The sequence below is a fragment of the Larus michahellis genome, chromosome 9 (genome assembly GCF_964199755.1).
Source record: "Larus michahellis chromosome 9, bLarMic1.1, whole genome shotgun sequence".
In the NCBI taxonomy this organism is placed as follows: Eukaryota; Metazoa; Chordata; class Aves; order Charadriiformes; family Laridae; genus Larus; species Larus michahellis.
The window spans coordinates 19,640,087-19,654,922 of record NC_133904.1 but is presented as its reverse complement, the minus strand read 5'-3'; the positions used below and the strand labels follow the sequence as shown (position 1 = coordinate 19,654,922).

Below are 14,836 nucleotides of genomic sequence, written 5' to 3'. Positions count from 1 at the left end.
AAGCTGGTCTGACAGAAGCAGTCTGAAAAAAAAAAGAAACCAACCCCAAACTAATCCACAAAAAAACCCACAACAAAACAAACCAAAACCAACAAATAATAAGGTGTAACAAGAATGTAACTCTAGCTTTCTGTTAGTTAAGGTAAAAAGAAAATGCATCCTTTCAGATAAATACAGTTTTAGATGAACACGTAAAAAACATGAACTTTAGAAGCTACTTGTCATCCATTCGTTTCCCATTTATTCCTTAGGATGCCCACTTGGGTGTCTCAACCATTAACCTGCTTTTGTCTTGGGCAGACACAATCATTCTCTCCTTAGGTTCGCTGATTTTCATACCCACTGAGGGTTACTGCCAAACTGCAATAATTTGCAAGTTCAAGGACTATTGCTAATATAATAGCCAACAAATATTTCTGTCAAATTCCTCAATATTCAGTGTTGAAGGCAGCTGGACAAACAATATTTGCTATATTAAGTCATGAGTGCCTAAGTGCCTCAGGTTACTTAGAGTCATACCTTTCACATAACGCTGATTTAAAACAAAAAAGAAAATGTTAACAGCTTGAGTGAGTAGATAATTCTTAATCAATCTGGAGATTGTGTCTCATGTTATCTGTGCCGGCATTGCTCAGAAGTTGCTTTGGAAGGGTACTTCATGTCACTAAATGTCTGAAAAAAAATGGCTCCTTATGAAGCTGAAGGTCACTGAAATAATATACTTTGATTTAAACACTCACTACAGGATAGAGAATATTTCAGGAGAATGCTAAAGAACAGTCAAATTTAGGAACAAGCAGAGGCCTACAAAATCCCTTGTGGTTTGCCACTGAAGTTAAGCAAAACTTTACAGATGCAACTCAGCCAGACACCTTTCCACAGCAGCTGTATCGAAAATAAAGTGGAAATCCCAACTATATAAAAACTACATGGAATATTTCATACAAAATACTCCAAATACTTTTCATTACGTAACTTTTATTTGAGACACACGTTGTTGTAAAAAAGTTCACATGGAATAATAAAACCATTGGAGTGTGAAGGCTTTTTAAGGGATTGGGTTTGGTTTTTTGTCTATACACATCAATACACAGTTATTGATTAGGTTTACAAGTTAACCACGTGACAAGTTCACTTTTATCTGCAGGAGCTTTTCACATTACACCTTTATACCAGAGATAAAATGTGCTTAAACACACACAGTAGAACACTTCTATTTCAAAATTAAGCATTTTCTCAAGGACTATATTTTTTATTCTGAATTTAGTAGCTATATAGCATTAAAATAACTGTAATTGAAGTTTTATTTGCAAAAATGTTCGTAAGGCCATAGGAATGCACTAAAATACTTAAATTCAGCAGAAATAAGAAAAATCAATGGAAATCCTGCTTTTGTGGAAGGAAGGAATACAAGTTTTATTTATAAGAATGAGAATGGCATAAGCAGTTCAGTGAATGGAGGAGAAGAGAGACTGATTATCACCTACAGACCAATCCTTAAGAAGTTTAACATTACAAAATTTCAGTTACATTAATAGATAACCAAATAACAGATGCATTTTCACAAAAAACACATTTATGCATTTTACATATTATTCATGTCCTTTCAAATCATTACCCATTCACAATATTTTAATGCAATACGTATATTCAAGACTCCTTTATTCACTTGTGAAAATGATCTACTTGATTCACTTGACTTCAGCAGACTAGTATGGGAAAGGTACTTAAAATGGGAAATACTTCCTGTAAAAAGAACCACAGGTCTGAAAAGTCAATTAGAATTCTTGAGACTGTCCCCCAAGTAGAAAAGTGAGCTGCGTTACGTTTCATGAGTGGTTTAAGCTTTAGCAATAATAGAACTTCCAGTCAGTAAGTAAATCAAATATTCTATACGCACTCAACAAAAATATCTTGTGCATGTTTTGCTGAGCACAGACTGAAAGCTAAAACTGCAAAGCACTGAGACCAGTTTGGTTTTTTAAACCATTTAGAAAAATATTGGTCAAAATACAGTGCACAGACATGGGGCCAAGGGAAAGATTTCATAAAACTTGATAGCATAAATAGCACTTTTGTTTTATTGAAATCGACCAAAAAATGTCTGCCTATCCCAAAAGGTTAATGGCAATTTCTGGAACAAAACAGAAAACACATTTGCTACTTAATGAGTAATAATTATATGACTTTCACTCTAATGGACATTAGAATACTAACTAGTTGACTGAGGTATAGTTAAGAGTCCTTCAAAACGTAGATTATATAGTCTTGAGCAAAGTAGCAACAGAGACTGCACAAAACAATCATAGTGATATTAGAAAAGCCTGTAGTACCCAGCATCTGACGCGTAGGCAGAACATACCATTTATCATCACCCGCTCGTCTGAAGGAAATATATAGCTAAAAAAACTCCCAGTAAAACACACAGCTGATTTGCACGCTAAGATACAGCACATTTTTCAATGTCTGAGAAGGCAGACTGTACACAGAAAGAGGTCTACACTGACCACAAGTTAGCACACCCATAAAGTGCAGCCACTCAGCCATTTAATACTGCTGGAGAAGAGGGGTGGGGGCAAAACAACAAAGAAAGAGAGAGAAATCTGCATTTTACCTTATCCATAAGACCACATGAAATTAGAATTCTTCAGTTTCAGCAGGGGACAACAAAATTGCATTAAATTCTTCTACAAATAGAAAAAGATGAACTTTACATGAACATTAAGCAAAGTGAAATATTTACTGCATTATTTTATCATGCATAAAGTGAATTTCCTATGGTCTTACCTCACATTTATGTACAGTTTAGCACAGCTAAATGTAAGAAAATAGCAAGTTTTTCTTCTCCCCGCCCCCCACCCCCCACAGAGCAGATACCCCAAATTCGCTGCTGCTTCAAGAAGCACTTCATAGACTCTACTACTTACAGGCTCTTTCAAAGGGAAGTTCATGGAGACTAATATTGAATGAACATTTAACCACACAGCGAAGACAGGAAAAACAATACAAAGCATTCTGTAAACGGTGCCAAACACAGAACATGTCAGTTTTGGTTTGCAGACAACCCCTGAGATAAAAATCAAAGTATTACGACACCAAATAAGTCAGAGGTAAATTACTGAAAATAAACAACATTCATAATTGGTGTCACAACACTTTCTGTATAGAAGCACTTTTTTAAACCATACAGAAAACGTAACTGCTTTAGCCTGTCCGAGAAAAACATCAAGGGTAGACAACAGAGCAGTTAGGGTTGCTTTGTTTTTTCACTAAACCTTGTTGCCATGAAGATTTTTCTGTTTTAGTGCAGCAACAACAGCTTATGAGATTCACCATCTAGTTACAATAACTATTTCTATTCAACTACACGTGGGGACAGGTTGATAACCACATAAAACTTTATGGAACCAGCTACTAACCTCAAACCTTTAAGTCTAACGCTATTGGCCCGTTCACTTTCAAAATATTTACAACAGCCCCAGAGATGACAAATCCAGTACCTGACACCATGAAATGAAGTGGTTATCTGTGGTAACGACCAACTCGCTGTTTACAACTCTAGACAGTGTAGTGAAGCAAACGCAAGGACACCAGACGTTAGCTTTTGACAATGACGGAACGCACCTATCCCCTAATAGCAAACATGCTAGACACAAACTTGTAGTTAAAGCTTACAATGGTCCAAATTTGGCACATCAACAGAACTAAAGCACCTGTTTTAATTGCTCATCGAGGAAATTTTTCAGAAGACAATAAAAAAGTAGTAGAACAAAGACTAGGTTATACAATGCTCAGTTGAGTAAAAAAGGCAACTACGTTTCAACTCTGCTTCTAACAGTCTAGGTCACTGTACCAGTTTTTGATGAAAAAATAACTTAACTGCTTGAGCAGACCAAAGAGGGCTTCACACATTCCGCATTAACTGCTTAACTAATAGTACATTAGAGCCCTAATGTGACTGGTTCCTTAGTGCCGAACTTGACAAACTTTAGCAACTGCACAGGAAGCGCTAGTTTTTGGATACCTCTGTTGTCCAGGGTCGATGCTTGCAGACATGAACAAGCTATACTTAGAATTACAGTGGAAATGGAAGTCACCTTTAGAAGCAGTCATTTCTGAACAAATGAATCCACAAAGAAGTTACTCAAAGCTCATGCATTCAGCTTCCACAAGCCACTTAAGTGATAGTGACGAGGCCAATTTGTAACGATGATTTCAACTCCAGAGTGTAATTCCTCATCAGAAACAAAAAAGGTGCAGACAGTCTGAGCTATCAAAGGGAAGTTAAGTGAGGAAAGACACTGTGTTTATTCAAATAACTGAAAGGTGCATCTGTGAATCAGTGACTGGCAATTCAGAACACAACCTTGCTAAGTCTGGTAAAGAAAGAAAAGCAACACACTACATTCAGAATAGAAGCCATAGCTTCCGCGTGAACAGATTTGTGCATCTAAGAAACAAAAAACATACAAATTTTTAAATGCCAATTGTTACAGTAATTCTCATCACTAGAGCGTCAACATCCATACTGCAGTCATGGCCACAGGTATACAGCATAGCAAATAATGGAAGCAAGACTTAATTTTTCCCCTGGCTCTTCTGCTTGAAAATAAATTTGTTTAAACTGAGAAAGAAAAACCTGCACAAATCTGTTAAGTATCTTTTTTACAAGTCAAACTGTGCAAATACAAATGTAAGATTGTGCTGTAACAGGCAGTAAGAGGCCAATATGGATGTGCAAAGTTAAAAGAAACATAGCAGCTTTTGCAACAGGCAATAAAACAGAAAGTAAAAAAGGAAAACAAGTTAACTCTTGCATTTGTGTCTCCACTTCATAGCTTCCATATCTGAGAAAGAAGAGCCTGACAGGTCAATAGGCTTAGTGAGCAAAATCCACTTGGTATTTTGTGTATCGCAGTCTACGTTCAATGGAGCTCTCAGCAGCAGCTTGGTGGTATTATTTCTGAGGCTTTGTGACCCTGTGCTTTCAAAGAAGCAGAAAAGGTTCTAAGTGTGCTGCAGTCTATCATTAGAAGTTCATCAAAGTAGCGTGCATCGAAAAAAGCTGCTCTTCTTAGATCGGTTTTCTGTTATTTTTACTGGCCCACCTGCCCCTGATGAACTGTTGTCATTCTGAAAGAGAAAAGAGTATCAACATCACAAAATACAGAAAAAAAATAAGTCTGGCTTTCCTAGTTTCCTTCCCCACTTCCCACCCTTGCAAAGCAATAACCAGAGCAGAGGTCTGTTGCAACCTGAGCTCCTCAATTATCCAGACTCTGTTAATCACTCAATAAAACTGCCTATTTTAAAAAGAAACATTTATCCAACAATCCAGATCTCAAGTATTAGCTGATGACTACGTAATTTGATGTTTAATAAAGCAAGGATCACACTGTTGTATTTCAAAAGAACACATCAGTTTCATGCTGCCCAATGTTAACGTTCGTGCAAAACAAAGAACAGTTACACACTGATGTGTAATGAAGTGTGATAAAGCACTGTTTGCTCAAATTTGATCTAGCGTCGACTATAATCCCCAGGAGTTTTCTGGTAGGGCTATTACTCAGCCAATTATTGTAGCAGTCATTTCAATATATCTAGTTTGTATGTCAATTGGAAATACAAACCATTTTTCTGTTGAGCTTTGTCATAATGTCCCGTGCAAGTGTGAAAAATGCCTGGTGAGGAGTGGAAATAAAAAAAAAAAGTGTTAGTCACAAGACACATTAAAGACAAGATAGATTTGTAGTAGCCAGACACATTAACACCACAGTATTCTGAAGGCCACTGCTAGCACTTTTAGTTGCAAGGCACTCTATATACAATAGCTCTTTACTTAAAACTGCAATAAGCATGCTTTATAAGAAAAAACTATTTTTAGTCTCCACCTCTCCCATCTTTGAACCAAGTGAACAAACTTTCCCATCACATACCTCTTGGGAAAAAAAAATAAATAAAACAATCTGCTGAAGAGAAGGCTACATACACTAATAGTTGGGTATTTCATTTTCTATTAAAAAAATTATAATAATAAAACCATTTTGGCAAATCTCAGCATCTCAGACTCTAATGAATGAAGGAGCAAAGAAACTTTGGTAGCAGAAAAATTCTGCAATTCTCCAGGAGGGAAAAGCAATATTTTAGTCTATCTGGAGATATCAACAATCCAAGGACAGTTCCATAACGTAAAAAACTGTAAACATTCCCCCTCTCATTGTGTTTGGAATATATCCAAAGACAGACGCTCATTTAATGCAAATAAATCACAACCAATAAAATAAATTAATTCAATTCTGATCACAAGAATATGACAATTGTGTCATTTCCCACAAGTTATGCATTTGGTGGAAAGAAGACTAAACCGTTACTTGCTGAATGCCTATCACAGTTGCATTTTTTTAATGCTTTATTTTTTTCTGAATTATAAAAAAAAATAATTCAGATCGCCTAGTCATTTGGAGTAAACACAAACTAATGTACATTTAATGACCTACAGGAGTTAAAATGAAATTGGCGGGCATGGCATGAAAGAGCAAGTCAACTGTCTGGAGGAACTAATGAAGAAGTTTTTCATCAGGAGACTATTGCTATCCACCATTGGTATCAGCTGCTAATGTTCACACTTCCATTGTCTGCTGTAAGAATCATAATGACACTGTGAAAATCAGGTCAAGCACTATTCCAGATGTGGCACAATGCAAACAACTCCATTCTAACTATACTGTATAACAATCATCCTGCGATCAGAAAAAAACGCTTGGCTGACACAGCATCAGCGTTGTTATTTTAAAGTAACAATCTCTCTAGTTTCTAGTTAATTTTTTAGCTGCATGATATGAATTAAGTACGTGTTTGGAGGACTTTTTAAAAGGTAACCCATTGATACACATGGAAAGACTTTTAAATGATTATGTACAGGAACAACATTTAAGAATAAGTCTACCTTATCTGAATGAGTGAATCTTAATATAACTGCCTTTTGATATCATATTATTTTCTTGTCCATGCTTTTCACAGAATTAATATCCTCCCCCCACCCTCCCTGAGATGACAAGAGTGATTCATGGTAAGACAGACTGGAGTTCAGCCATTCTTCCTTCCGACTCTATTTCCTTATGCTCTCATAAATAGGGATTGTGTGTTTTTCTGCAAAAAAATTATTTGTGGGAAAACAGATTGCAAGTCTATACATAGAGTATTATAAACCTTCTTCCTCTTCTAACATCAGGCTTATGACAGTCTATGCTGATGTTTCAGGTTAACATACAAATCTTCAGTCTCATCCGCATAGTACTTATTTAGTAGTAACCTAAAGGCTCCTTGACACAGTAGCATGTTATTCTGAAAGTAAAGAATCTTCAATCCAATTTCCCGCACAAAGCATTGTTCTAAGATTACACCTATTCCCTGTCCAAAAGCACTTGCAATTTAAGTAGAAAGGCACAGAAGTCTAAAGCAACTGTTTGCTACAATAGTAGTGAACCAGTCTGTTAACATCTGTTTAATAAACAATTCCAGACATTACCAGAAAACAAGAAATGCTGGATTTTACAGCAGTTCTCTAAATATAACAAGATTGGTGACCCAGGAGCACAGTGGGGACTTCAGGCCCCGGATCAGGTCAGCAAGCCCAGCGGATCATGAAACATGCTCCCTTAGTAGTTCAAGAAACACACCTAAGCAGAACACCCATCTCTTACCTCTTCCACATTTATGCTGGATTTTGCACTTGTCTCCAAAAATTTGATTCCATAATCAATCGCTAACTGGAAGAGAGGTTAAAGTTTAGTGTTTTGAAGTTCCTTTGCAAAAGCAATGTTTCACATAGGTTCGCTATAGAACAGATGCTGTATGCTGCAGCAAGCTTTAAATACAAAACCAAAACAAGCTTCATTTCTGTTTTTCTCTTGCAAAAACATTAAAGTCTCTGGACAATTAGACAAAAATATTAGAAGGTCATACCCTTATGTAAATTCAAAACCAAAAAGAGATTAATTGCTCACAAAAAGACTTATTTAGAACCTAAAAGAACACTACGATAGAATCTTCACTGATACGGATTTATGGACCAGATAACTACACACAATCATCCCGTAAATTCTGGCACTAGCAACTACACTACTGCATCATAGATTATACAGTATTCTTACTTGCTTGTTTGTTCTGCAGAACAACTAATTACCTAAGCTTTAATAACAGTACTTATGACAGAAGTAAGTAAACACCATGGTGGAGTGAGTACAACACGATCAAACTACAACAAAGCTTTATATTGAGATTTAGAATACTTCATGCTACAGCAAAGGTAAACATTCTTTACAGGGTCTTCCCCTCAAGACAACAGTACCATTAAGTTTATTCAAACTTGAAGACAGTCAAGTGCTATTTAAAAACCAAAAAACCCCCCAAACCTGGCATCCTATAATATATAAAAGTTTCTGAAACAAGAGGTTTAAGGCCCATTATCTTTCATACGCCTAAACTATACCAAATATCCAGCATCCAAAATCCTAAGAAAAGCAGGCTTTTAAATAAGGTAAGTCACCAAAACTTACCTTCTCCCCTTTTTCTTTTGAGACTTGTCTTTTTTCATTCATATCACACTTGTTACCCAGGATCATTCTTTCTACATCCGAAGAGGCATGCTGAATGAAGAAAAAGTAATTTCTCAGAAACAAAGTGCAACACTATTTAAAAGAAACTTCTGTGACAAACTCATCCACAAATTAATATTTTATTTTTTAAAAGTTATCTAATGTGAAGGCATTACTGAGAGAGAGACTGACGTTTGAAACAGGCAATTTAACATTTAAATATTAAAATAGGCTGGAATACATACTCCTAGATTAAATTTGCCTGAGTATTATTACAGATCAGAGCTCTGTACCAGGTTGCGCACACGCAGAGGCATTTGGCTATTCTGGAAAAGTAATGGCACACGCTTTACTTCGAAGTGGTGCATGGACATCTGGGGTATTTGGTTGGAGCCTCATTATGTGATATATTTGCATTTTAAAAATAGATTATTAATAATAAAAGACTTTTTAAGTAATAACAACTTCAGCAAGAGAATTTTTCCAGCCTCATCGCTATTGGATCAAATTGGTCACTAATACAGGAATTTTGCTGTATTAAAAGAGCCAAAAAGCAATACTGAAGAAAAGCCCATAGAATTTATGTTTAAGGAAAAAACCAGGAAGATTCTGTTACCTAACTACAGCCTCACTAAACTTAAGGTTTCTCCTCTAACTTCACAATGACCTATCCCTACTTGACAGCACGACCCATCAAATAATTTACAATAAGTTAGCAGGAAGGACGCTTATCCAAGATCAAGTGAAAAGGTCAAAATTCTCAAACTGGACAAACACACAACACAATAACAATTGCAATTAGATAGATCTGTCATCATCTCAGTTAAAAGGTAGACACCCTAAGATTTTGCTCCTTCCCATTCTTTAGACACACCCAAAAGCAAAAAAGAACAATAAAAATCATAGAGTAAGAGCAGTTTTGAAACACTTTATGCTTACTTTTTAAACTTAATTTTTCTACCTTCTATCCCCAGATGAACGAGGTACTATTTTCCCCATTAATAACCACTGTCGCATTCACTGCACAGTCTAACTTGTCCATATGTGTTGACTACTATAAGGAAAGTGAGTAATTACTTGATTATTATTTGTCCCAGGGAAATCATAAGACGGAACAAGTAAGAAGTACTTTCCAAAGCACCTACCTCCTCTATGTTTCTTATCCAGTTTTTTATGTTGTCAAAAGACTTTTCATTTGTGATGTCATACACCAGCATAATTCCCTAAATAAAAATAAGGAAATCTAGTTAGATGAGCTACCGTTATTGGTTGACTTATGATATATCATGTGGGTTTGATTATACTTGCAATAAATTCAACATATGACTTATGCACCTATAATCCTTTCTCAAAGCATTATCCCATTGCTGAGAATTTACACAAAATATTACTATTTAACATCTTTTGTCGCTGTTAGAGGTCAGACACACCACCTATATGAAGTTTTAAGTTATTAGCCCATAGTCAGGAGAAGTTTAGAAATTCTACTACAACAGCAACCAGGACTCCACAGTTAAAGGCAAGTTCAGAAGCAGCAGCTTTAAGGAGTCAGAGATGACAAACCTGTGAGATCCAGCCTGCTGGGGCCAGCAGATACTTACAGCAAAGCTGGAAATAGGTACTCTCCCAGAAGCTTTAGCTCTTTCAGACAGTTATGTGTGTATACTAGCGTGGGCTCTCAACAATTAGCCAAGCATGGGAAACCACACAACAGCTGCATTAAAGACAGACTGCCAGGTTCACCTCCATTCCTTACTGCCTTTCCTCGCATTCCTCGCAGGACAAAGGAAAGTCCTTGGCCATGGACTGGGAGGTGGGGAGAAGACCATATCACTGCCAAAAGCTTTTTAAGTACTAGAGAGCTCTAAGAGAGCCACAACCATCACTATTTCTCCCCATCTGTACTCCCTAACAGTGGAGTTATCTGGACCCACAGCCAGCCTATGACTGGAATGATCTGTTCATACAAAGCGATAAGAACGTGTGGTAGCAGCATAGCTCGTAATCAGCAAGTTGAAATTAACAGTGTCCCAACATAAAGTATCTCAAATCATAGCATTAGGAACCATTACAGTACAAGCAGTTGTACCACAGAGAGTGCTGGTTCTATGTCAGTTATTTGACTTTAAGTCATTCTTAATGGAGGAAAAAGCAACGGTAGCTATTGTAGGTGATAGTATTTATAACCCAGCTTTTGCATTCTCCACTGGCTGAAGAGAGAGCAATTCAGTGAAACACACTTTTAATATTAAAATAATTCATTATCTTTTTTTCAAAGATTTCAATTGTTTAAAGTGGTTGATTGCATTAAAAAAGACTTGTCTGATTAAAGCTTGGCAACTTAGCTTCTTATTATAATCTGCAGAAATTTTAATTATATTAAAAAAGACAATAGGGCATGAAGTTTCATCACAAAAACAGGACTAGACAAAGTACCAGCAGGTTCAAAAAACGAAAAACAAAAAAAACCCAATCAAACCACAGAATTTATTCCCCACATCTCAAGCCACAATTATCCAACCCTCCAGTTGAAGACTTACACGATATAACCTTAGGAACAGCAAACCAGTTACACTAGTTATGCCTAATGTTTTTTTGAAGTGAGAGCACTCACCATGGCTCCTCTGTAGTAAGCTGTTGTGATTGTGCGGAATCTCTCCTGGCCTGCTGTATCCCTAAAATTCAGTGAAAACAAGTATTTGTTGGAGGTCACCTTTACACCTTTCTGTACTTAAAGATGTCTTTTTAAACAGAGTAACAATGCACTGATACTCACTCATTAAGAAAGAATACCATTTAGAAGCTGTTTGCACAAGTTTCTTCAGTCCTGAACATCTTTCTTGCGCCCAAGCCACCCCACTTACCTCAGTGGTTATAGCAGCACCATAAATATGGCTCAAAAACATTTAAATTTCGCACAAGCAACAATACTCAGCACTACACAGCCCTCCCTAGAATAATTAAGAAGCAGCTCTGATGCATCCGAGTCCTGCATTAAACAAAAATTAAAACATGCAGCAGTAAAATATTTTAGGATAGTGCATTTTCACCTACTATTTCATGTATTAAAATCAGCCACTATACCTTAGTGTGCTGATATTTTATTCCAGATAACTTCAAAGCAGTATCTGTCTGCGAGTGAACAAGAGGACCAAAGTCTTTGGCTACTAGTCACACCAAGGGGGAGCCGAACCCCAAAGGCCTGACAAACACCAGCTTTTTGACTTAATTACAGACAGAAAGTCTGTACCAACCAGTTCTGGCACTTCACTTTCTTAGTCACAAGAATTCTGACTCGCATGCAAGTATCACAACTATCTTTTCTAGAACTTGAGAAATCAGCAAGAGCCAATAGCAGTTACTGGCACGTATAGTAATTCTACTCCAAAAATATTCATCTGCTGCTATCAGGAGGCTCAGTCTCTACTAACCCACTGTGCAAGGAATGGGAGCGTTATCACTTACCTCTGCCTCTGTGAGTACAACTCTGTACCAAAGTATCAGAGAAGATTACATTTTATTAGGTTGCGTATTTTAGTTTACAGCTATGGAGTTAATATTTCTCTTCCACACGCAACAGCTAAAAGTGCATTTAAGCTTTTGACAAAATGGGAAGTTGCTGTAACATTCATACATGAACGGGCTATTTCCTGTGCTACTGAAGGAGAATCACTCCAAGAAAACAAGCTAGAAGAAAGCATAAACCTTATGGACAGTCAATGAATAAAAGGTATGAAACTTCTGGTACAGCCAGGCTCAAAAGCTATGAAGCAATCCTGCTCAAAGATTAATTCAACACTCACTGAAAACTTAAAATTACTCTGGAATACTCACCATATTTGTAGCTTGATTTTCTTTCCATCTAATTCTATTGTTCTGATCTTAAAGTCGATTCCTGCCAGAGAAAGAGATAGGCTTAAGCTTTGCAATAAATGAAAAAGAAGTGTTTGCTTCCCTTTTGACTACTTGGTAAGACCAAATGTAGGTAAAAGAATTATTCTGAATCACAGAATGGTTCAGGTTAGAAGGAAGCTGTCATTCGTTCCGAACACTAGGAAGTGCTGAGGATGCACAAAGGTTTTCAGCTGCATACAACACGCCAAGGATAAGTTATTCTGTGCAATTTAAGAAGGCCCAACTCACTCACTACTACAGTTAGTCAAGATTATGAGAGGCAGATTTAATCTCAAAGGTCTTTCATTTCACACTGATAAGGTCACTAGTTCAAATGTGTATTTTTCTCAACTTCTGACGAGCCCCTGCAGTTCATGTCAATTCCCTAGAACCTCTGCTGGCTCTGAGGAAAAAAATACATACTATGTCCCCTTAGTTCCTTTTCACAACTGGCATTTACTTTTGAAAACTAATGTTTAATGCAACTTAACCAGACATTACAGTAAATGGTAAAGCATCACAGGAGATAAAAGCTGTACAGATAGTTACTGAAGGTGGCTGAAATAGATCACGCATGGGACTTTTTCAACAGCGCTGGTTTAAGAGTAACTTAGATTTTCTAGGAAGCTGCTAAAGACATCAAGGAAACACTTCTCTCCTTTCCCCCCCTTACACTTCCACACGGGGTACATCAGTTCTGAGATTGATTTTGAAGACATATTTTAAGCCATGGGTAAAAAAAAAAAAAATTCAGAAAGGCTTAATAATGTCTTTTAAGGTTTAGAGGGATCAAGCAGATCTATGAATCAAAGCCAAGATTTCCAAACAAACCGGCCTTTACCCTGGACTATTTTAACTTCTGTGTATCTAAACCTACACTATAACATAGCTCAAAGTGAGACTGCTCAAGTCGCACTACGTGACAGCCAGATTTTTGAATCCCAGGACAGCCCCCGCCACATACCCCCCAATTAGTCTGTTTTGAAACTAATGGCCCATTGTTTCTTCACTGCATCTTAAATAGTTACTTGATATTTAGTCATAGTTTGTAAAAGGTGAGGGGAAGGGGTGTAGGTTATTTTATTTATTTAATTTCTTCTTTCCTCAGGTGTAATTTAAGTAACAATTATCAAGAGTATCTTAATTGGAAAAATGCTGTTTCTAGCTTTAAGAATTCATTCATCACTTAAACAGGAAGCTATGGGATTTTTTAATATACTACAGTAGCATCTGAATATGAAATATGGACATTCATTAACTGCTTGACTTTCATTCTTCTTGCATGTGATATTAATATTTTAATATACCGAAAATACCAAGTTTCAGCCACTTAATCTTGATGTGCTATGGATATGTAGTTTAGCCCATTAGTTAGAATACAAATTATGAGCAGAAATATCACATCAGCACTTTTAACAGCATATGAAATTAATTGTGTTAATTTAAAATGCTATGACTACTGCTACAATTGCAGTTTCCCAAGATTCACTAGTAGATTTACAGGGAAAAAGATACTTTCATTAATTCGCATTGTTCTAAAAATGACATAAGAATGACGTGTACTTTAAAAAAGGCTTATTATATATAACAGAAGTTTGGCAAGTGTTTCCATTTTATATTTGATAGGATTTTTGTGTCTCCCTTGTTGTAAAGATTTTTCTCCTAACTAGGTGCAATACCTGCTGAAGTCACAGGTAATTGTATTCAGGTCTGACAACTGACCTTTGCTCTGAATAGATTTTCTGTTGGCCTCGAAGGTTACAAAGCACAAATACAGATCTTCCTGGAAAGGGTATTGTATCATGGACAAAAACGAAATTGGTTTTAAAAAATCCTTTGTGTCTAGGCCTCGAGTCTTAAAATTAAGTATGACAATCATCGGGAAAACTAGGTTCAGAGACTACTGTGGTTAAAAATAATTCTGTATTTACTGTCAACTACATATGCAAAGACACATCAGCATAAACACTGAAAGACTCCTGTAGGGATGGTCGTCTGAGAAAGCAAGCTTATGCTGCAGTTAGGTATCTATGTGCGTTAATCCATGCCTTGCACAGACTGGTTTCGTGTGGTTAGTCATTTCCCTCGCAGCACCAAGAAGATTTATACAACCATTGCTTCAATCATTTTTAGAACTCAGGATTGGCACAAAAAATATCTTCTTGGAACTTAGTAGGAACTTCACCAAAATAAAGATGAATTTCAAAGCTAAAAGAAGAATACAAAGGGGAAGGCCATACATACCTCTGTTATGACACTAAGAAGTTTAACAAATGCAACTGCAACTTTTTAGGGGCTAAAATGAACTAGGAACTGGTGCTTCTTTTGTTCTTTCCCTTCGGTAG

The 14,836-nt window shown here is 36.6% G+C and overlaps 1 protein-coding gene across 8 annotated transcripts in view; it reads right to left on the bottom strand.

Annotated features, from left to right (window-relative positions):
• RAB8B (RAB8B, member RAS oncogene family) overlaps window positions 1-14,836 on the bottom strand; it is a 31,058-nt gene that overhangs the window by 1,676 nt on the left and 14,546 nt on the right. The window contains exons 2-10 of one of the 8 annotated variants that reach the window (XR_012589095.1): window positions 12,432-12,492; window positions 11,212-11,272; window positions 9,743-9,820; window positions 8,559-8,648; window positions 7,704-7,769; window positions 5,631-5,681; window positions 5,109-5,133; window positions 4,818-4,979; window positions 2,615-2,687 (exon numbers count right to left, since the gene is read on the bottom strand). Coding sequence is in view for 6 of the 8 variants with exons in the window: in XM_074601319.1 (XP_074457420.1) it covers window positions 2,638-2,687; window positions 4,812-4,979; window positions 5,109-5,133; window positions 5,631-5,681; window positions 7,704-7,769; window positions 8,559-8,648; window positions 9,743-9,820; window positions 11,212-11,272; window positions 12,432-12,492 (650 nt within the window). In the remaining 2 variants the exon portion in view is untranslated. Of the gene's footprint in view, window positions 1-958; window positions 2,688-4,289; window positions 4,985-5,108; window positions 5,134-5,630; window positions 5,682-7,703; window positions 7,770-8,558; window positions 8,649-9,742; window positions 9,821-11,211; window positions 11,273-12,431; window positions 12,493-14,836 lie in introns of those variants that run through there. The other 7 variants (XR_012589096.1, XM_074601319.1, XM_074601320.1 and 4 more) reach the window with 7 other exon arrangements.